At 50.3% G+C, this 22,924-nt stretch overlaps 1 protein-coding gene across 1 annotated transcript; it reads right to left on the bottom strand.

The window, feature by feature from the left end:
* Positions 1-619: 619 nt before the first annotated feature.
* On the bottom strand, positions 620-2,623 carry LOC119359185 (putative F-box/FBD/LRR-repeat protein At3g49480). The gene is made up of 3 exons (XM_037625489.1): positions 1,757-2,623; positions 1,205-1,348; positions 620-1,090 (listed from the first exon to the last, which is right to left on the bottom strand). The coding sequence occupies exons 1-3, from the start codon at positions 2,606-2,608 to the stop codon at positions 695-697; spliced, it is 1,392 nt and encodes a 463-aa protein (XP_037481386.1). The 5' UTR covers positions 2,609-2,623; the 3' UTR covers positions 620-694.
* Between the last annotated feature and the right edge of the window lie 20,301 nt (positions 2,624-22,924).

A 22,924-nucleotide genomic window follows, 5' to 3' on the forward strand; every position in this document is an offset into this window, starting at 1 on the left:
AGTTCTAGCACAAGTTTGTTTTCTCTTTCATAGCACCGGAAAACTTGTCAACCTAGCCTGGTATAGTCTGATCATCTGATGATATGAACAAAAACCATAGATTAAAATAGCCCGCAAAATTGTCGCGATAGCTGCGCTATAGCTGCCTAGGAGCCTCGCCGCAATGCTATGGCTGCTGCCGCGAAATCCTCCACAACTCCCTATAAATGGCTCAACAATGAGCAAAACCCTCCGGAAATCATCTCCCCCATCAGAATTTTTTTCGCTATTTGCCGCGATTGCCCGCTATGGCGGCCACTATAGCTGCTGGGAGAGGCCACCGTGAAATCTTTTCTCCCGCGATTTTAATCTTTGACAAAAACTGACAGAGGTGGCACGCTACAAAACCAGAGCATAGCAGAGAAAAATGGCTATAAAGCATGCATACCATATTCAGATTTCAGAACCACATAGTAGTTGATTCATCACTAGTAATGCATTACGTTAGATAACATGATAAGATAACGCTGGTCTTTTCAGTAGTTCTGCCAGCTTAGATACTAGCATGTACTCTTGGTACTCCTAGTTGAGACCTGGTTTAACCGAAGAGATAGCATGCCTCCAAACTTTAACATTGTGATCTCACTACAGCAGTCAATGATTCTCCAAGAGGCTTGGATTGATCTTGCATACATATATACATACATCAAACAAATTAGCCATGCATCGAGCAGCGAAAAGGGTCGTCGACCGTAAGGTCGGATGATTTCTGCAAAATAAAACCAATGTCTACTTTAGTCAACACCAGCAACACTTTAGAGGCCCATGCTCGAAACCGTGGACACCCCAGTCTGTCTATCATCTCATTCACCTCGTTCGGCAAGGAATTTTTTTCTTTAGGTGGCACAAGCACCAAAGACTGCAGCTCCAGCGCATCCTTGGAGATGAACTTGAGGAATTCAAATTCGTTTTGATGCCCTTGATATTTGTGGATAACCATCCTTTTGACATGTGATCGCAAGCATTTGATCGGACTGGCCTCCAGCCAGAACTTGGCATGGTGCTCCCCAGTGGGTTCATAGCCAGGTACGGATGGATCGTGCAGGAGAGACTGCAAATTTATGCCAGTGCGTAAACAGTTCAGTTACATATATGGATCATGCTGTTTAGTAATTGATTATAACATCGCCAAATGATCAACTAACTGAAAAGAATTGGGAGAAACCTCGATGTGAAGCATGTCAACATTGGGAAAGCATCTAAGGAAGCTGGCAAGCATGTTGACCTCCTCGAAAACACCAAAATTCACCTTCAAGGCCAATATCTTGACGCCTGGAAGCACCGTTCTTGGGCTCACCATTATGTTTGGCTGCAATGAGGTGCACCAAGACAGATACACATCATACTGATTAACTGTTCTTGACTGATGGAAAAATAAGTATTATACTCATTAACAGTTCTTGATGGATAGACAGACTGACAGATACACATCATACTCACACATATGAACCACAGTGTTCTTGATGGATGGATGGAATAATTTGCACCAAAAGAAATATAAATATCATAACTCATTAACTGTTTTATAACCGTAGAGAAGACCCTGGTGGATGGATCTCAGTGGATGTAATGATTTTCTAAAATCCTAAATAATTTCATGCTTGAGATAGATCACCTATCCTCTTGTACGCCCTGACAAGATTTATGAACATATGCAACACCCTTTGACCATTTAAAAAAAAATCATGTTGAGATAGAGATGGAGAGGTAACCGTACCTCGATGACATCATCGCCGATCTGCAGCTTGTGAGCTCTCGGCTCCAGGTAGCCAAACACCCGCAGGTTGGGTGCACAGGTAATCTTGACCCTCATACCAGCACCTCCAACAGCACTAGGAGGCGGTTCCACCAAGATAAGGCGATCCAAGAGCGGCGTTTCCATCACGACCTCCTTCACCGGGGATCCTCCAACGACCACGCAATTGAGGCTTTGGCTGCGGAGACGCACATGCTTGGGCTTGTTTTGGGCGAGCAAAAGGGTCTTCAGAACGGGGCTGGCAGCAACCAAGCACTCCAGGTCATGATCGCTCATGTCAATCCTTAACATATTGAGATTGTGGAGGTGAGGAAGAAAGACATCGGCTACGTGGGAGACGTCGGCGGGGAACGTCCAGAAGCCCAGTAAGAGGCGCTGGAGCGAGTCGCAGCGGAGGATTTCAGCGGGGAGGCGCGGGGAGGTGCGCTGAGGCTGGATGTGCATGTTGACGAGGACGAGCAGCTGAATGCCCTTGGTGACGAGGAGGCGCGGCCACTCGGCGAGGTTATGGTCCAGGGAGGCGAACCTGCATCCGGCTAGGCGGACGGCGCGGAAGGGACCCGGGTGGTCGGCAAGGACCCGGGAGACTATCGCGTCACGGGCGGACCCGTGCAGTTCGACATCGTCGAGGACGAGCGGTGTGGAGTGCCAGATGTGGCGCCAGCGGCGGGCGAGGGCGGTGGTGCGGGCGGCGTCCGTGACGGGGAGGCCGGAGGAGATGATGGCCCGGAGGAGGTCGTCCGGGAGGGCGCTGATTCGGTCCTCGCCGTCGTAGCCAGCGGTGGGGAGGAGGGGGGCGGCGCCCTCGGCCATGGTGGTGACGGGAGGGTTTGGTATGACCAGCAAAAGCCCGTGCGTTGCAACCAATGTTGAGGATATCGCTTATCGTTAGCGTTTTATTTGACTGCAGATTAAAGATATGGATTAATTGATTTTATCCGTCGACTAATAATTGGTCATTTTCTGGCAAATCCTAAATTCCCGACATTAAGATAGATATATTCAACACAAAAATAACTTGGAACATAATTCTTACCGTTATTATTTGCTTTTGAATCTTTGTACGGTAAATCATTGAACTGAATTTTTTTTTGAACAGTGGTTGCAATAAAAAAAATCATAATATTCAATGGTCATGATCACATTTTGCTACATCATCGATATACATTATCACTTCCAATTTTTTGAAATCATGAAATTTTTTTGGAACAGTGAACATTTATTTAAAAATGGTGCACATATTTGACATCATGAACATTTTTTAAATTCGTGAACAATTTTACAAATTTACAAAAAAAATCAAAAATCAAGAACATATTTTGAACTCATGAACATTTTATACTGTTTGCAAATATTTTCTTACAATTGTGAATATTTTTTTAAATAATTTTCTTGTATCGGAGAACATTTCTAGAATCGACGGACATTTTTTGGAATTTGGTGGAACCAGTTTTGAATTTCATGAACATTTTTTTTATTTCACGAACATTTTTTGAAATGCATGATCATTGTATGAATCAGCAAACATTTTATGAATGGGTAAACTGTTTTATAAATCACGAAAATTTTGAATTTTTAGACTATTTTTCCATTAGTGGACATTTTTTCTGAATTTGTTAAATTTTATTGAATTTCATTAACATTTTTTAATACACAAACTTTAAAAAAATCATGAGCATTTTTTGATGTCCCAAACATTTGTTTTCAAAATTGTATTTTTTTAATATGTGCACATTTTTAAAAAAATAGGAACCTTTTTTGAACCCACCAAATTTTATGATTTATTAAACATTTTATTTAAAAATTCCATCTTTTTAAAAATTTCGGACCTTTTTTGAATTACCAAATTATTTAAAGGATAAAAAAATGAAAAGAAACAAACAAAATTTAAAAACAGGCCGCCCGCACATGTGTCGGCCCAAACGGGCACGCTGCGTCTTCTCCCAACACACAGCGTGCAATATAGGCGGTCTCTACATGGGTCGGCCCAGGCTGGGGATTCCTCTGTGTGAATCGTTTTTTGTCACTTATAAGTGGCATCGATGGGTAATATTTAGCAAATCTGGAGGCAATTCGTGTGACGTACTGCCACAAGCAATAGATCCTTTATTATTAGGTATAGATTCTAGCCGGAATGAAGCGGCCCACGAAGCATTGTTTCACTTTCCTTTTTTCTCTCTTTCTCTTTTTGAGATGGGCTCACTCTTTTTTTATCTAGGTTTTTCTTATCGTTTATGCCACTAATTGTATTCCACTACTCACTTTTACCATCAGAAGTAATGACTACTCAAAAATCTTATTATTCTGTGAGATGCTTGCTAAAAACTGCCAACAGATACCTAAAAATGCCATCGTTTCATTAGATGTTTCCTCAAAACTACCATTAGACACCGTTATTTTTCAGCTCTAACCTATTGACCATGTTATATGGCAAAATATTCCTACACCCACATGTCAGCTTTCTCTATCTCATTATGGTAAGTGTGAGCCCCACTTGTGAGGAGTAAGCAAGCAAATAGTTTTAGAGAAAAATAAGAACATTATTGGGATCAAGTGGGACCCACACTTTATCGTAGTGAGATAGATGGAGAGCTGTCATGTTGTTCCATGGGTATTTTGGTCATTATAACATGGTTAACGGACTTTGAGCTGATAATAATGGTGTATGATGGCAATTTTGAGGAAGCGTCTAACGGACCAATTGCATTTTTGAGCAGTTAACATTTCTAGTGGCAAAACTGAGTAGTCGGACACAACTAGTGCCATAAATAATAAAAACCCTTTTATCTATGATAGGTTAGTGAAATTCCTATTTTTATCCAAGCTTGTATATTCAGATGCAATTTTTGTCATCTCATCAATGCCACCTCTTATATTGGCCCTATATATATATCCGAGCAGACAGCTCGGACACTAACCGGTCAAGAAATTGCGACCCAGTCAGCTCCCATAAACCGATCCTATGTGTATGGGCTGATCGACACCCCTCACTTCCGATAGGGGAGGCCCGGACAGGCTCAGACACATTCGTCGCGTCGGATCTAACAGGTGGGACCCACCCCAAATTCCATAAAATCGCCCCAACCTAGCCGGACATGTCCCTTTCCTCTCATATATTCTCCCTAGTCTGTGTCGGCCCTCCCGTAGCACGGCCGTCGTTCCGACCCCACAGTGAGGGCGGGCCCATGGTACTAGGGGTACCCAGGTCCGTCTGCCTATAGCCCATGGCGCGGAGCCAACAGAAGGCCCAAGATGGCCCACCACCAGGGCTTCATGAGCAAGGCCCTCGCGAGGACCTCGCCTCGTGAGGACCTCGCCTCGCGAGGCGCGCGTCATCATGTGTCGTCAGGAGCCTCGTGAGGCGGCCTCCCGAGGCCACTTGGGGAGGCGTGCAGAGCAATGATCAGGCAACGGAGTTGCGCGGCCCTGTGTCCTCAAGTGGGTGACACACTCAGCGACGAGCGGAACCAGAAGGGCGCTAGTAGGCACAGATGAGGAGGCATTCCTCATCCGTGCTAAGAGAGCAAGGGCAGCGCACCCGTTCCCAAAGCAATCCCCAAAGGTTGCCACTTTGGTGCAAGAAGACCAGGACGATTGGCTCGTCAGGACGGATGTCATCACCAAGCCCACCGGCGCGTCATGGCAGGGAGCTGTGACGCCCTCGATTCAATCGTACACTAATCATACACGCAAATGTGTACGATCAAGATCAAGGACTCACGGGAAGATATCACAACACAACTCTAGACACAATTTAAAATAATACAAGCTTTATATTACAAGCCAGGGGCCTCGAGGGCTCGAATACATCAGCTTGAATACAAACGAGTCAGCGGAAGCAACAATATCTGAGTACAGACATGAGTTAAACAAGTTTGCCTTAAGAAGGCTAGCACAAAAGCAACATCGATCGAAAAGGCAAGGCCTCCTGCCTGGGAGCCTCCTAATTACTCTTGGTCGTCGGCGTCCGTCACGTGGTAGTAGGCACCCTCGGGGTAGCAGTAGTCGTCAAAGGCGGCATCTGGCTCCTGGACTCCACCATCTGGTTGCAACAACCAGAAAGAAGAAAGAAGGGGGAAAGGGGGAGCAAAGCAACCGTGAGTACTCATCCAAAGTACTCGCAAGCAAGGATCTACACTACATATGCAACATTATCAAAGGAAGGCTATATATGTGGACTGGGCTGCAGAAATGCCAGAATAGAGAGAAGGCCTAGTCCTATCGAAGACTAGCATCTTCTCGAACCCACCATCTTGCAGCAACAGGAGGGAGTAGAGTAGCATAAAGTAAGTAGCAGTGGTGTTATCAACCTCGGCCGGAGATCCTTTCTCGACTCCCTGCGAGAAAGAAATCCCAGAGCCATACTATCCAATTATCATCACAATCAAATCCTCATCACCATCCAGTTCTCATCACAAGTATCCAGTTCTAGTTGTATCGATCGGGATACAACTCCAAGTGTCCGTTACCGTAGGACAGGCTATCGATAGATGTTTTCTTCCCTGCAGGGGTGCACCAACTTACCCACCACGCTCGATTGACTCCGGCCGGACACACTTTCCAGGGTCATGCCCGGCCTCGGCCAAACAATACGCCGCAACCCGACCTAGGCTTAATAGAGAGGCCAGCACGCCGGACTAAACCTATGCCCCCAGGGGTCATGGGCCATCTCCCCGGAAACTCCTGCACGTTGCGAACGCGGCCGGTGAGCAGACCTAGCTACCTCCCTAAAAAGGCAGGAGCTTACCAGTCCAACCCGGCGCGCGCCGCTCCGTCGCTGACGTCTATTAAGCTTCGGCTGATGCATACGACGCAGAACGCCCATACTATGCCCACGTGATGGTTAGTGCTATCAGGCCAGAGGCCCCTCGGATCAAATATCCAAATCGTAGTGGATTAGGAACGCGCGGTAACAAGCAGAGACTCACGAAAGAGGTGACCCCGTTGCCCCGTCTCGAGGACTTGTGGCAAGGGCTAAGAATGCCCGGCCCCGCCTCGTAATTATCTCACGGGCACCTTCCAGGTCAACCCGTCTCCACATCACTTTCCAAGTAACAGTTGTAAAGTCCAAGTATCCGTGTGTCCAAACATCAAGAGGAAAACCCAAGGAATCACCCCCGGTGGGTTCCACTCAATGTAATCATCAAGGTGAACGTAGAGGAATCACCCTCGAGGTTCACACTTGAGGGGTTGCACGACAGAGTCGTATCGGAAGTGGTTAAAGAGGAAATCACCCTTGATGACCACGACCGAATAGCTACACTACAGGGTTAACATCAGAAGTGTTGTAGAGGTCTCACCCTCGGCACTCGATAGTATCCCAGTAGTGTCGAGCAACTAAGGGGAAAGTGATGTGCGGTGCCGGGGCCTGGTCTTCGATCCCGTTGATCGGGTCTTCAAATGATGAAGCAGGGGCAACAAGGACAAGGTGGGGGTCACTGATGGATCACTAACCATCCTATACTAAGCAGTTTAGGATAAGCCGGTAAGGTAACAATAAGCAGGTTACAAAAGGAGGCTATGCATCAGAATAGGAGCAAACAATAACAATAGCAAAATCTAATGCAAGCATGAGAGAATGGAATGGGCGATATCGGGATGATCAAAGGGGGGGGGGCTTGCCTGGTTGATCTGGCAAGGAGGGGTCGTCGTCGATGTAGTCGATCACAGGGGCATCGGCATCGGTCTTGGGGTCTACCGGAGAGAAGAGGGGGAAGAAACAGTAAATATAAAGCAAACAAGCATCACAAAGCATAACGTGGCAATATGTGGTGCCGGGAGTGACCTAACGTATGGCTACACGATATAGGTGAAGGGGGAATTCAACCGGGAATGTTTTCCCGGTTCCGGACCTGTGTCAGACAGATGACCGGAGGGGGAATGTCCCAAGTTCAGCATGCTAGGGGCATGTTACAGATGAACGGACCGCGTATTCGGATTCGTTGGATTTTTCTGAGCAACTTTCATATAGAAAACATTTTCATCCGAGTTATAGATTATTTTATATGAATTTTCTAAGTTTTAAACATATTCTGGAATTATTTATATTAACAGAAAAGGAATATGATGTCAGCATGACGTAGGAGTGACGTCAGCAGTCAACAGTCCGGTTGACTGGTCAAAACTGACACGGGGGACCCACCTGTCAGCCTCTGTTACTTAACAGAGCTTATTTTAACTTAAACTAAGGTTAATTAGCTGATGGGCCCCACATGTTAGTGGCTAATTAGCTAAACTAATTACTTTTAATTATAAAAAATCATTTTAGTTATTATTTAAGCGGTGGGGCCGGTTTGTCAGTGTCACTGTACCGCCATGTCAGCGTGTTGACTGGGTCAACCCAGTCAACGTGGCCCCTAAGGCCCACTGGCAGTGAGCCAGGGGTCGGGCCCGCCCAGCCACGTCGGCGGCGGCCGGCGTCTCGCCGCCGGCGACGTTAGAACGCGGCGGAGCCGCTCGGGCCTCGTCGGAAACGCGCTAGGGGCGGCCGTTTCGCGTGCGGTTAGCACCGTTTGAACGCGCACACGACGCCGTGTCGGGTGGTGGTGGTGGCTCGCCCGGGGACGGCCGAAATAACCATCGGCGGCGAGCACGGGCGGCGGAGGCGTTCGGAGTCACGTCGGGAATGGGCTAGGGGGCACGAGAGGGCGAGAGGAAGGGCTGGTCGGGCTCCTGGGAACACCAGGAGCACGATGGAGGGCTCGGACGGGGGCCACGGCAGCGGTGGCCACGACGGTGATGGAGCAGGGCGACGGTGAGCTACGGCGGTTGCGGCGAGCGAGCTAGAGAAGGGGGCGGCCTACGTGAGAGAAGGGAGAGGGGGAGGAGCTCACCGAGTGGCTAAGGAAAGCCGGTGACAGATTAGGAGCAGCAGAGGGTGGCCAGAGTTGGAGGAGATCAACGGCGGCCGAGGCGGAAGGGGGTGGCTCGATCCGCGCATTGTGGAGCTCCCCGACTCCCGTTCGTGGATGGAGACGAAGCAGACGACGTTGACGGAGACGAGGGACACGGCGGTGAGGCGAACGGGGTTCGGTGGCCGCGGGGACGGGCGAGGCACGGCGGCGACCGCGTCGTGGAGGTGGAGGAAAGGGGATCTGGGGAGAACCCAGAGGGGAGTGGGCGACAGAGGAGAGCAGGGGAGTGAGTGGGGCGCAGGGGAGAGGACCGAGGCATCAGGGGCGTGGAGGCCTTATCCTCCCCCTCGTCGTCGACGGCGAGGCGGTCCGGGGCGACCGCGCCCCTGTAGCGACGGGGTCGGTCGAACAGGGAAGGCGACCCGGGGTAAGGTGGGCCGGCCAGTGTAATGGGCTAAAGCCTAGGGAGGCAGGGGGCTCTGGGCTGTCTCGGGTAGGTTAGGTGGGCCGGTCCAGGCGGGTTGGGTCCAGGGGGGGGGGTTGTTCTCTCTCTCTCTTTTCTTGGCTTTCCCCTTCTTTTTTTTTAACTTCAGAAAGCAAAATAGTTTTATAAAAAACCAATCTTGCACCTAAAAATACCATTTTAACTTAGGCCATTGCTACAATTAACTTGGCACCAAAATAAAGTAGTTTTTTTTATATTTATAACTTAACAAGCATTTAATTTATTTGCTTTAGCTACTGTTTTAAAGTGGTTTAGGGCATTTGGACATTCTGGAAAAATGTTAGTTCACCTCCTATATTAACAAGTGATTATTGGACACAAGATGAACATTTTAGTTTTCATGTTTGAGAAGTTTTTGTATTTCGACATTAACTTGGATTTGAATTTGAATTGGTTTGAATGCAAATGAGGACTAGCAACAGTAAGAGTGATGACATGGCACCATCAGCAGGGGATTACTGTAGCATGATCCTCGGGGTGTTACAAATCTCCTCCTCTACAAGAAATCTTGTCCCGAGATTTAAGGGGTGGAGTAAGGGGAAAAGACTCGGGAAGGACGGAGCTCATCACAATATAGTTACCTGGGGGCTATCTCAGTGAACGTGGCAAGGAGGCATCTCTCGAGTTGAGATTCAAGAGATTCATCGATAGTAAGGTAAGAAGGTGTAATAAGAAGCTTCAATCGGGTAGGCAATCATTCGTTGCCTGAAACAGAGTGCGAAAGGAGTTTCAGAGCGACGGGGATAAGTATTTTGTCTGATACCAGAATAGACCACTAGGAAGGTGGCTCGTGATTTGCTTACGAAGCCAAGTGCAAGGAACAATTTTTGGAGAACAGGAATTACAGGAGAGTCAGGTTTCGATCCTGTGGAACTGTGGGTTATGGGCCAACCATGTGGGTTAACAGCAGGAGGGCACTAATCATTTTGCACGATCATGATATCAAGGCAGGTCAGAGTATAGCATGTCAGTTATGTTGGCAACAACACTGGTATCAAGGGTGAGGGACAAAGAGAACCATTTTCCTGCTCGTTGGACGAGGCGGACCAATAGGCAAAGTTCTCGTCCATCGGTGGTTACCGGAATGTCATCAACAATAGTAACAGGGTCTTAGTGACAGAGTTGTGCACTGAGGTGCTTACTTAAGTAGGGATTTATCTCTGCTCAGACAAGTTAGATTACAAGAAAGGTGAAACAAAATAATGAAAAGGAAAATGTGATTATTATAATAATCAGACCAATGGAAAGAAAAGGTGTTTATACCCAAGAATTGGGAGTATATCCTTCCTAAGGGGAAGCGGAGCAGGAAATACATGATATGACAGCAAGTTCAAAAGCATTTAGATAAAGGGGGCAAGGGAAGAATCATGATATTACCCATACAATGGTGTTTGGATAATAGATCAAGAAACATTCGGCAATGTGTTTCCAACGTTCTTGTTGATATTCGGAATACCTCAGTCATGCTTCGAGGTAGCATTAACATGGTGCTACAAGTAGGGGTTGTAGTTGAAAATCACAAGAAATACCCAAGGAAGAGTTGCGGGATTAGCAAGGAGTCCAAGGTATAACCAAGACATGATCAAACATGCGTTGGAAAGAAGACAAAGGGGGTTGTCGATGATAACTCAAATCACCGAAGGTCAAGGATGGTATTCCTCACCATGAATTCAATTGTCATTTCAATGAAAGTCAAAATGTTGATGCTGATCACGACGCATTTGTCGAGAGGCTCTATGAAGATGCCATCGAGGAGCGATGCCATCAAGCAACAGGAAGGATGAAGCGAAAGGTTATTGAAACCACGAGTACAACACAAACTCGATAGCAAGCTTGTTGTTCATGGCAAAATGGTATAATGAGGAAGATCGACATAAGCTTAGCTCGTCGTCGAAGATTGTGCTCCGGAAAGGACCTGGTAGCACAGTTGAAATTTAGCACGGTAATAATACAGCTGATCAGGCTAGGAATGACTTGAAGGATTATTAAACTCGTAAGCAACAAAAATTACTTAAGAGTTATAGAATCGGAGTGTGGAATCGATTCACTTATCGGCGTTCTCGAGTGACTAACAACTCAAAACCCGGGGAAATATGAAATCGATGAGAAGCAATACCAAATGAAGACTCGTAGGAAGCAACACGGTTCTTTGTTATTCTCGAGGTACCGAAGGGTAATACTCGAAGGAAAATCAAAATAGAGGTTGCGGAGATGCATTGGTCTGTAGAAGACAAGTGCTTTAACTTGTCCGAGAAATGGAATCAAAGGGGAACAACCATGTTCAGAACCACGGTTGCAAAGGACCAAACATAGATACCATATGAACTTATAACAAGGGGATTATTATTATCACAAGAAGCTTCCATGATAAGTTTCACATCGGGTCCATGGGCATGAACACAAAGTTCAAGGTCGACTCCCACTTCTTCAATGCATAACCTTTCATTCACTCCTCGTTTTTTTGAAGAAATTGTAGTGCAGAGGATTTATCTGCCGAAGTACCAGTAGAGTAAGACTCGTGAGAACTCTCGGGTTCACATGGATTATGGAAGGCATAAGTTCAACCCATCGGGGCATTTTTACGAATCTATACAACCATCAACCAAGCAAAGATACGAGTTCAAAAGAAGAATATCGGAGTCAAAGAAGATGATACAATTTACCGAAGGTGTTATGCATCAGGGAAAAACTCACAAGACTTTGGATGTGAAGGACTCAGTCGGATAACAACCCAGCAATGGATCTGGCGATTCACGACAGAGTTGATGTGATTATCGGTAATCAATCAGATGAAGAAGGGGATGCAAAGGCATTGGCTTATAGAAACGTCTGAATGATTCGATGCTTGGGTACAAAGGAATTATGATTTCAAGACAAAGGATCGGAAGCAGAGGCTCTGATCAAAAGATGATAAGTTGAATAGACTTAGAGGTGCACCTGATCAAAACTTGATTGGGCAAGAACCAGCTCATAACCGGAGCGATGTCGGAGACGGAAAGAAAATTTCCAAGGATTAATTGGTGATTGCCAGTATTCGCTCACACGTTGAATCCATAGGAACAGAAGTACAACCACAAAGAATTTTAAAGGATATTGCTCGACATACGGAACTAATCGTAGTGCAAGCAGGCAAGGAGAATCAAGAGCAATAGGCTGCAGAGGATTTTCGGAAGATCACATAGTATTTTGAAGAATTTTGTGAATCACACGAACAGCTCAGGATGAACGGATCCTCGGTGAGTGCGAGGAATTATCCGAAGGGGGGTGTATTCATGGGGCAAAGAACTGCAAGGCAGTAAGCTCAACGGACTCTTGAAGCAATAGAGAATTTCGGGGCATCTGGTAATAACAAGAGCATCGAGGAATGATTGTATGGACGGCAAGTGTATGTAGCTATCCATGGGGATTTATCGGTGGTAGAGAAATGCAATGGCAAAGGGCACAAGGGTCTCGGGAAAACATCGAGGAGTATCTGCAGAATCTTCTGGCGAAGCAAGCGATCATCTGCAGTGAAGGGGCTCTCCGGGAGGAAGTGGTTACGAGATCCTAGAGTCAGAGTTAGTAAAATCTTTAACCCGAATAGAAGAGAGTTCAGAGTCCCAGAGTATAGACGAGGAATAAAAGATCCTAATACCACCCAATGGCGACGTGGGCCCGTAAGCCACACAGCCAATGTTAGTAAAAGTTTTTCAGTGACTAGACTCAACTTCGGCCAAGGAGTTGGAAAGGGGGCTACCTACAGGCAGTCGGCTCTGATACCAACTTGTGACGCCCTCGATTCAATCGTACACTAATCATACACGCAAATGTGTACGATCAAGATCAAGGACTCACGGGAAGATATCACAACACAACTCTAGACACAATTTAAAATAATACAAGCTTTATATTACAAGCCAGGGGCCTCGAGGGCTCGAATACATCAGCTTGAATACAAACGAGTCAGCGGAAGCAACAATATCTGAGTACAGACATGAGTTAAACAAGTTTGCCTTAAGAAGGCTAGCACAAAAGCAACATTGATCGAAAAGGCAAGGCCTCCTGCCTGGGAGCCTCCTAATTACTCTTGGTCGTCGGCATCCGTCACGTGGTAGTAGGCACCCTCGGGGTAGCAGCAGTCGTCAAAGGCGGCATCTGGCTCCTGGACTCCACCATCTGGTTGCAACAACCAGAAAGAAGAAAGAAGGGGGAAAGGGGGAGCAAAGCAACCGTGAGTACTCATCCAAAGTACTCGCAAGCAAGGATCTACACTACATATGCAACATTATCAAAGGAAAGCTATATATGTGGACTGGGCTGCAGAAATGCCAGAATAGAGAGAAGGCCTAGTCCTATCGAAGACTAGCATCTTCTCGAACCCACCATCTTGCAGCAACAGGAGGGAGTAGAGTAGCATAAAGTAAGTAGCAGTGGTGTTATCAACCTCGGCCGGAGATCCTTTCTCGACTCCCTGCGAGAAAGAAATCCTAGAGCCATACTATCCAATTATCATCACAATCAAATCCTCATCACCATCCAGTTCTCATCACAAGTATCCAGTTCTAGTTGTATCGATCGGGATACAACTCCAAGTGTCCGTTACCGTAGGACAGGCTATCGATAGATGTTTTCTTCCCTGCAGGGGTGCACCAACTTACCCACCACGCTCGATTGACTCCGGCCGGACACACTTTCCAGGGTCATGCCCGGCCTCGGCCAAACAATACGCCGCAACCCGACCTAGGCTTAATAGAGAGGCCAGCACGCCGGACTAAACCTATGCCCCCAGGGGTCATGGGCCATCTCCCCGGAAACTCCTGCACGTTGCGAACGCGGCCGGTGAGCAGACCTAGCTACCTCCCTAAAAAGGCAGGAGCTTACCAGTCCAACCCGGCGCGCGCCGCTCCGTCGCTGACGTCTATTAAGCTTCGGCTGATGCATACGACGCAGAACGCCCATACTATGCCCACGTGATGGTTAGTGCTATCAGGCCAGAGGCCCCTCGGATCAAATATCCAAATCGTAGTGGATTAGGAACGCGCGGTAACAAGCAGAGACTCACGAAAGAGGTGACCCTGTTGCCCCGTCTCGAGGACTTGTGGCAAGGGCTAAGAATGCCCGGCCCCGCCTCGTAATTATCTCACGGGCACCTTCCAGGTCAACCCGTCTCCACATCACTTTCCAAGTAACAGTTGTAAAGTCCAAGTATCCGTGTGTCCAAACATCAAGAGGAAAACCCAAGGAATCACCCCCGGTGGGTTCCACTCAATGTAATCATCAAGGTGAACGTAGAGGAATCACCCTCGAGGTTCACACTTGAGGGGTTGCACGACAGAGTCGTATCGGAAGTGGTTAAAGAGGAAATCACCCTTGATGACCACGACCGAATAGCTACACTACAGGGTTAACATCAGAAGTGTTGTAGAGGTCTCACCCTCGGCACTCGATAGTATCCCAGTAGTGTCGAGCAACTAAGGGGAAAGTGATGTGCGGTGCCGGGGCCTGGTCTTCGATCCCGTTGATCGGGTCTTCAAATGATGAAGCAGGGGCAACAAGGACAAGGTGGGGGTCACTGATGGATCACTAACCATCCTATACTAAGCAGTTTAGGATAAGCCGGTAAGGTAACAATAAGCAGGTTACAAAAGGAGGCTATGCATCAGAATAGGAGCAAACAATAACAATAGCAAAATCTAATGCAAGCATGAGAGAATGGAATGGGCGATATCGGGATGATCAAAGGGGGGGGGCTTGCCTGGTTGATCTGGCAAGGAGGGGTCGTCGTCGATGTAGTCGATCACAGGGGCATCGGCATCGGTCTTGGGGTCTACCGGAGAGAAGAGGGGGAAGAAACAGTAAATATAAAGCAAACAAGCATCACAAAGCATAACGTGGCAATATGTGGTGCCGGGAGTGACCTAATGTATGGCTACACGATATAGGTGAAGGGGGAATTCAACCGGGAATGTTTTCCCGGTTCCGGACCTGTGTCAGACAGATGACCGGAGGGGGAATGTCCCAAGTTCAGCATGCTAGGGGCATGTTACAGATGAACGGACCGTGTATTCGGATTCGTTGGATTTTTCTGAGCAACTTTCATATAGAAAACATTTTCATCCGAGTTATAGATTATTTTATATGAATTTTTTAAGTTTTAAACATATTCTGGAATTATTTATATTAACAGAAAAGGAATATGATGTCAGCATGACGTAGGAGTGACGTCAGCAGTCAACAGTCCGGTTGACTGGTCAAAACTGACACGGGGGACCCACCTGTCAGCCTCTGTTACTTAACAGAGCTTATTTTAACTTAAACTAAGGTTAATTAGCTGATGGGCCCCACATGTTAGTGGCTAATTAGCTAAACTAATTACTTTTAATTATAAAAAATCATTTTAGTTATTATTTAAGCGGTGGGGCCGGTTCGTCAGTGTCACTGTACCGCCATGTCAGCGTGTTGACTGGGTCAACCCAGTCAACGTGGCCCCTAAGGCCCACTGGCAGTGAGCCAGGGGTCGGGCCCGCCCAGCCACGTCGGCGGCGGCCGGCGTCTCGCCGCCGGCGACGTTAGAACGCGGCGGAGCCGCTCGGGCCTCGTCAGAAACGCGCTAGGGGCGGCCGTTTCGCGTGCGGTTAGCACCGTTCGAACGCGCACACGACGCCGTGTCGGGTGGTGGTGGTGGCTCGCCCGGGGACGGCCGGAATAACCATCGGCGGCGAGCACGGGCGGCGGAGGCGTTCGGAGTCACGTCGGGAATGGGCTAGGGGGCACGAGAGGGCGAGAGGAAGGGCTGGTCGGGCTCCTGGGAACACCAGGAGCACGATGGAGGGCTCGGACGGGGGCCACGGCAGCGGTGGCCACGACGGTGATGGAGCAGGGCGACGGTGAGCTACGGCGGTTGCGGCGAGCGAGCTAGAGAAGGGGGCGGCCTACGTGAGAGAAGGGAGAGGGGGAGGAGCTCACCGAGTGGCTAAGGAAAGCCGGTGACAGATTAGGAGCAGCAGAGGGTGGCCGGAGTTGGAGGAGATCAACGGCGGCCGAGGCGGAAGGGGGTGGCTCGATCCGCGCATTGTGGAGCTCCCCGACTCCCGTTCGTGGATGGAGACGAAGCAGACGACGTTGACGGAGACGAGGGACACGGCGGTGAGGCGAACGGGGTTCGGTGGCCGCGGGGACGGGCGAGGCACGGCGGCGACCGCGTCGTGGAGGTGGAGGAAAGGGGATCTGGGGAGAACCCAGAGGGGAGTGGGCGACAGAGGAGAGCAGGGGAGTGAGTGGGGCGCAGGGGAGAGGACCGAGGCGTCGGGGGCGTGGAGGCCTTATCCTCCCCCTCGTCGTCGACGGCGAGGCGGTCCGGGGCGACCGCGCCCCTGTAGCGACGGGGTCGGTCGAACAGGGAAGGCGACCCGGGGTAAGGTGGGCCGGCCAGTGTAATGGGCTAAAGCCCAGGGAGGCAGGGGGCTCTGGGCTGGCTCGGGTAGGTTAGGTGGGCCGGTCCAGGCGGGTTGGGTCCAAGGGGGGGGGTTGTTCTCTCTCTCTCTTTTCTTGGCTTTCCCCTTCTTTTTTTTAACTTCAGAAAGCAAAATAGTTTTATAAAAAACCAATCTTGCACCTAAAATACCATTTTAACTTAGGCCATTGCTACAATTAACTTGGCACCAAAATAAAGTAGTTTTTTTTATATTTATAACTTAACAAGCATTTAATTTATTTGCTTTAGCTACTGTTTTAAAGTGGTTTAGGGCATTTGGACATTCTGGCAAAATGTTAGTTCACCTCCTATATTAACAAGTGATTATTGGACACAAGATGAACATTTTAGTTTTCATGTTTGAGAAGTTTTTGTATTTCGACATTAACTTGGATTTGAATTTGAATTGGTTTGAATGCAAATGAGGACTAGCAACAGTAAGAGTGATGACATGGCACCATCAGCAGGGGATTACTGTAGCATGATCCTCGGGGTGTTACAGGAGCTTTAGCAGGCAAAGAACACCTTTAGTCAGGATAAGTTGTACTCCTATTCCCCTTCGAATTTGGCTGTTGTGGCAACCCTTCCCGCCTTGTGTTTTCGGGGGAAGAGGACCAAGGCCGGTATAAGTAGAGACAAGGCGCCACAATAGAGAGGGATCAGACCAGATCCTCGGGAAGCCTCGCACTTTCCCTTGTACCCCACATACTCACTCTCCCTCACGAGCCAATCCACCCACAAAGCAGGAGTAGGATTTTACACCGCTAGGTAGCCTGAACCTGGATAAACTGTCGTGTTCGTAGTTTGTCTTTCCCCTCGCTCGAGCACCCCGGAGCATCGTCGTGAGGTAGTGTGGAGCTGGGCAGGGCTTCGCGAGTTTTCCCACGCACACCACAGAGTTTAAACCTTTCTTGGGTCCCCGGAGCCCCAATTCCGACATTTGGCGCACCAGGTAGGGGTGTGCCAAAGTTCTTCCGCTTTGCTCCTGTTCTTGCTCCACCATCTCCATGACCGACGCTCTCCGTGTTCGAGCCGAGCGCAGGGCGGCTCGCATCGCTCGGACGGTGCCCGTGGGACGCCTCAGCCATCGCCACTCGTCCAAGCCCGTGAACATCGACGCTGACCCTGCCGTTTTCCTGAGCGCCATGGGTTTCCTGTCTTTCACCGACCACCTGCGTCGGGTGGACTGGCCGGCGAGCTCCAAAGTGGTGATGCCCCCGTTTTACGATGGTGCTGCTGACCCCAAGGAGTTTCTTTGGCTCTACACTCAAAGCATCTTGGCGGCGGGCAGATGCGACAAGGCCATGTCGAACTGATTCCCGTGGCTCTCGCGGGCGCCCCGCGCTCCTTGCTCATCAGCCTTCTCCGGGCTTCTGTCTCTTCCTGAGACGAGCTCCGCGACCGATTTGCTGTGTGCTTCGCATTCCAGGGGACCCACACGATCGCGTGCATCCTCGGCGGGTCCTAGGGGCCTGCAGCCAATCGCCACTCCAAGCAGCACTTTCGCGAGGCAAACATCGAACACCCCAGCTCAAAGCTTCGCAGTGTCGCGCGCAGCCTGAATGCACTGTCACCTTCGATTTCCAAGATCACCCTAAGTCCGCAGTCACCACTGGAGCGCTTCCCATGCTGTGTACCCCCACCATCAGCAACGTGGCGGTCACCAAGACCCTCATCCATGGAGGTGATGGCATCAACATGATCTCCAATGCAACCTTCGAGACGCTTCAGGTGCCCTATGACCAGCTGGTGCCCACCAGGCCCTTCTCAGGGGTGACCAGCAGGTCGATCGCTCCCCTAGGCAGGTGCACCTTCCGGTCACCTTTGGCATCCATGACAACTACCGCACCGAGCTCATTGACGCCGACGTGGCCCACATCAGCCTCCCGTACAACGCCATCCTAGGGTACCAACGCACTCGCCAAGTTCATGGCGGCGACCCATCCTGGCTACAACATCATCAAGATGCCCGACAGCGGCGGGGCCATCACTATAGTCGGAAGCAGGGAGGATGCGGTCCGATCCCTCAACCGTGCTTACAAGGTTGTGGCAGCTTCGCGCCAGAACGCCAAGGACAAGGTCGAGTCCCCGGAGGCCGCCCCTGCAAGGAAAAAATAGTTGTTCTCTTAGGACCGCGTCGAAAGAAAGAAGGTGTTAGTTGACGACAGCGGCTCGAGTCCTACCTTCACCATCGGCACATGTCTTTCCCCCGAGTAGGAAAGCGCACTTGTCGCTGTCCTCATGACAAACAAGGATGTGTTCGCCTGGAAGGTGTCTGACCTGTCCGACGTCCCGAGGGAGGTCATCGAGCATCACTTGGCGGTGTGTCCTAACATGCACCCCATCAAGCAGAAGGCACGGCGCCAAGCGCCGGAGAAGCAAGCGTTCATCGTTTAGGAGGTGCACTTGCTGCAAGAAGCTGGGGTCATTCGAGAGGTGCGTCACCCTGAGTGGCTCGCCAAACCGGTCATCGTCCACGCATGTCCGTCGACTTCACGAGCCTCAACAAGGCCTGCCCCGAGGATCCCTTCCCGCTCCCCCGCATTGACCAAATCATGGACTCTACCGTCGAGTGTGACCTGCTATGTTTCCTGGACGCTTTCTCCGGCTACCAGCAGATCAAGATGGCAAAGGAGGATGTTGAAAAGATGGCGTTCATCTCCCCGTGCGGTGTGTTCTGCTACATCTGCATGCCTTTTGGCTTGAGGAGCGCCGACGCCACATTCCAGTGGTTGATGCGCATCACGCTAGGGCTGCACCTAGGAAGGAACATGGAGGCTTACGTCGATGACATTGAAGTAAAATCACGTGAGGCCAAGACATTAATCGAAGATTTGGAAGAAACATTTGCCAACCTGCGCACAGTAAGTGTGAAGCTCAACCCTGACAAGTGCATCTTTGGGGTTCCTTTGGCAAGCTCCTCTTCTTTCTCGTTGTCCTCGAGGGATCGAGGACAAACCCGAGAAGATCAAGGCCATCGAGAAGATGCGCCCGCCAAGACCTTCAAGGAAATGCAATGGCTAGCAGGGTGCATCGCTTCCCTGGGGCGCTTCATTTCCAAGCTCAGCGAGCATACCTTGCCGTTCTTAAAGATCATGAAGAGGATGGGCTCCTTCGAGTGGACCCAGGAGGCGACGTGACCTTTGAAGACCTCAAGTGGTACCTCACGATCCCGCCCATCATGGCGGTGCCGCGTTTTTGCGAGCCCTTGATCCTATACTTGCCAGCTACCCTGCAGACTACCAGCGTCGCACTCGTGGCGGTGCAGGAAGAGCGCGTGAAAGCCAAGGAGAAGCTTTTGGAGACTCGCAAGCCCTTTGGGCTCCCTGGACCTTTCGGACATGGGAGCCACCGGAGCCCCGCGAGCCCCCAAGGCCTCATGCCGGCGCCCCCAGGTCACCCACGCCCTTTGCGCTTCGCAAGGCCCCCGATGACGATGAGATGTACCTAGGGTAGGTTAATAGGCCTGGCCTAGACACCCTTCCCAAGGACACTGCCCTACAGTCAAAAGCATTCAAAGTACAACAGCATCCACTGATTGAAATCATCCCAGAGCGCGGCCCACTCGACCAGCAATTCCACTCGACGAACGCGATTTCATTCGACTTCTCTATAATAAGTCGACCACATCAGATATCACTCGAGTATAGAAGATCTAAAGTCCCTCAGGATGGCAATGGCCAGGCATTCACTCTGTAGTCTTAATGATCATGTATATACCTTTATTATTGGCGTTACCAGTAATGCCCCACCTTTATGTACATTGAACCTCCTTGTAACGTGGGATGGCTAGGGTCTTGGCGCACTCTATATAAGCCACCCCCTCCACTGGCACAAGGGTTGGCACCCTTGTAACTTCACGCATATTCCAATCGACCAAGCCTCCAGGCACCAAGACGTAGGCCTGTTACTTCCTCCGCGAAGGGCCTGAACTCATAAATCCTTGCGTGCACAACCTCACTGTAGATAGGATCTTGCCTCTCCATACTTACTCCCTATTCTATTGTCCGACTTACTCCCACGACAGTTGGCGCCCACCGTGGGGCAGGTGTCTTAGCGACTTTCCGGTGAGGTTGCGATTTTTTTTGGTTCCCATCATCATGGTTTCCGGCGGTGGATTGGCTAAGGGTCGCGAGATCCGTCTCGGCTCTCTTGTTTTCATAGCCGACGACTCCGCTTGGCTCCAGGAGGCCCCCCTCGATGTTGAGACGCTCCCCGTCCGCGGAGCTACTCACTTTCGTGCATGCGTCCGCGGTGTCTTTCTGTGGCAGCCGTCGAATCAGTATCCGTGGGCTCCCACGGCATCTTCGCCCCCCGCCGTTCGTCGCTGCAAGAGGTCCGGTCGATCGTGACTCCAGCGGTGGGTGAAGCAAGCGGTGGCCCGTCAGTCGTCCACCCCTCAGGTCACGACAATCGAGCCTGATGAATCGCTCTATGGATTGTTCGACACGTCAAATGGCTCCGTCGAGACCCTATCCGAGTGCGACAGCAGTGGCCCTGCAGCAGAAGTCTTGGTGGTCAATGCGCCGCACAACCCGCATGGCTTCCGTCGTGGTGATGGCGGTGATGGTGGCGGCGATCCATCACACATTCATGAGGAATATCATCCTGAAGCCCTCACTTCACAGTAGAGGGAAGAGTTGCATCATCGCAACGACGAGGCGCTCCACACTCCCATCGTCGAGGAAACCGCCGAGGCGCGGGCCTTGGAGGCTGCGTGCCTGGCCACTTTGGCTGAGCACACACGACTGGAGAACCTTCAACATTCACTCAACGAACGCGCTCGGCAGCAGATTCCTGAATCTAGTCGACGGCGACAGTTGTTTTCGCCTGAACCTCGGGTATACCGCACTCCAATTCAGAATCTAACAGCTGCGGCCCGAATAGCGGAGTCAATCCAGCCGTCTCAATCAGAGGCTGGAAGAGGTTTGATGCAGATCAGGGCACTACTCCGGGTCGCGGGAGAGCAAAACACAGCTATTTCTTAGTCTCGCAATAGGATCCACAGCAGATCGGTGGTAGCTGACATGGTTCACTCGGCTCACAGCCCAAGATCACCCCTGCGGCGTGAGGGACGTGAGCATCGCCAAGAGTAGTATATGGGTCGGAATCATGAGCAATATGATCACCGACTCGGCCGCGATGATCTCCGTTGGGTGCCTACGCCTCCACTGAGGAGCGGATCATATGTGCCCCGGTAATATGTGTTGGGGAACGTAGCAGAATTTTAAAATTTTCTACGCATCACCAAGATCAATCTATGGAGTCATCTAGCAACGAGGGAGAGGAGTGTGCATCTACATACCCTTGTAGATCGCGAGCGGAAGCGTTCAAGAGAACGGGGTTGATGGAGTCGTACTCGTCGTGATCCAAATCACCGATGACCTAGCACCGAACGGACGGCACCTCCACGTTCAACACACGTACGGTTGGGAAGACGTCTCCTCCAACTTGATCTAGCAAGGGGGAAGGAGAGGTTGATGGAGATCTAGCAGCACGACGGCGTGGTGGTGGAAGCAACGGTGATTCCGGTAGGGCTTCGCCAAGCTCAGGGAAAGGGAGGAGTGTCACGGGAGGGAGAGGGAGGCGCCAGGGGCTAGGGTGCGGCTTCCCTCCCTCCCCCCACTATATATAGGACCCCTGGGGGTGTGGGCCCTAGGAGATGCAATCTCCAAGGGGGGGCGGCCAAGGGGGTGGAGTGCCCCCCAAGCCAAGTGGGGCGCCTCCACACCTAGGGTTTCCAACCCTAGGCACAGGGGGAGGCCCAAGGGGGGTGCACCAACCCACTAGGGGCTGGTTCCCCTTCCACTTTAGCCCATGGGGCCCTCCGGGACAGGTGGCCCCACCCGGTGGACCCCCGGGACCCTTTTGGTGGTCCCGGTACAATACCGATTACCCCCGAAACTTTCCCGATGGCCGAAACTTGAATTCCGATATATAAATCTTCACCTCTGGACCATTCCGGAACTCCTCGCGACGCCCGAGGTCTCATCCGGGACTCCGAACAACTTTCGGGTTACCGTATACTAATATCTCAACAACCCTAGCGTCACCGAACCTTAAGTGTATAGACCCTACGGGTTCGGGAGACACGCAGACATGACCGAGACGACTCTCCGGTCAATAACCAACAGCGGGATCTGGATACCCATGTTGGCTCCCACATGCTCCTTGATGATCTAATCGGATGAACCATGATGTCGAGGATCCGATCAATCCCGTATACAATTCCCTTTGTCAATCGGTACGTTACTTGCCCGAGACTCGATCGTCGGTATCCCAATACCTCGTTCAATCTTGTTACCGGCAAGTCACTT

Source organism: Triticum dicoccoides, chromosome 2A (genome assembly GCF_002162155.2).
Source record: "Triticum dicoccoides isolate Atlit2015 ecotype Zavitan chromosome 2A, WEW_v2.0, whole genome shotgun sequence".
NCBI classification, from domain to species: domain Eukaryota; kingdom Viridiplantae; phylum Streptophyta; class Magnoliopsida; order Poales; family Poaceae; genus Triticum; species Triticum dicoccoides.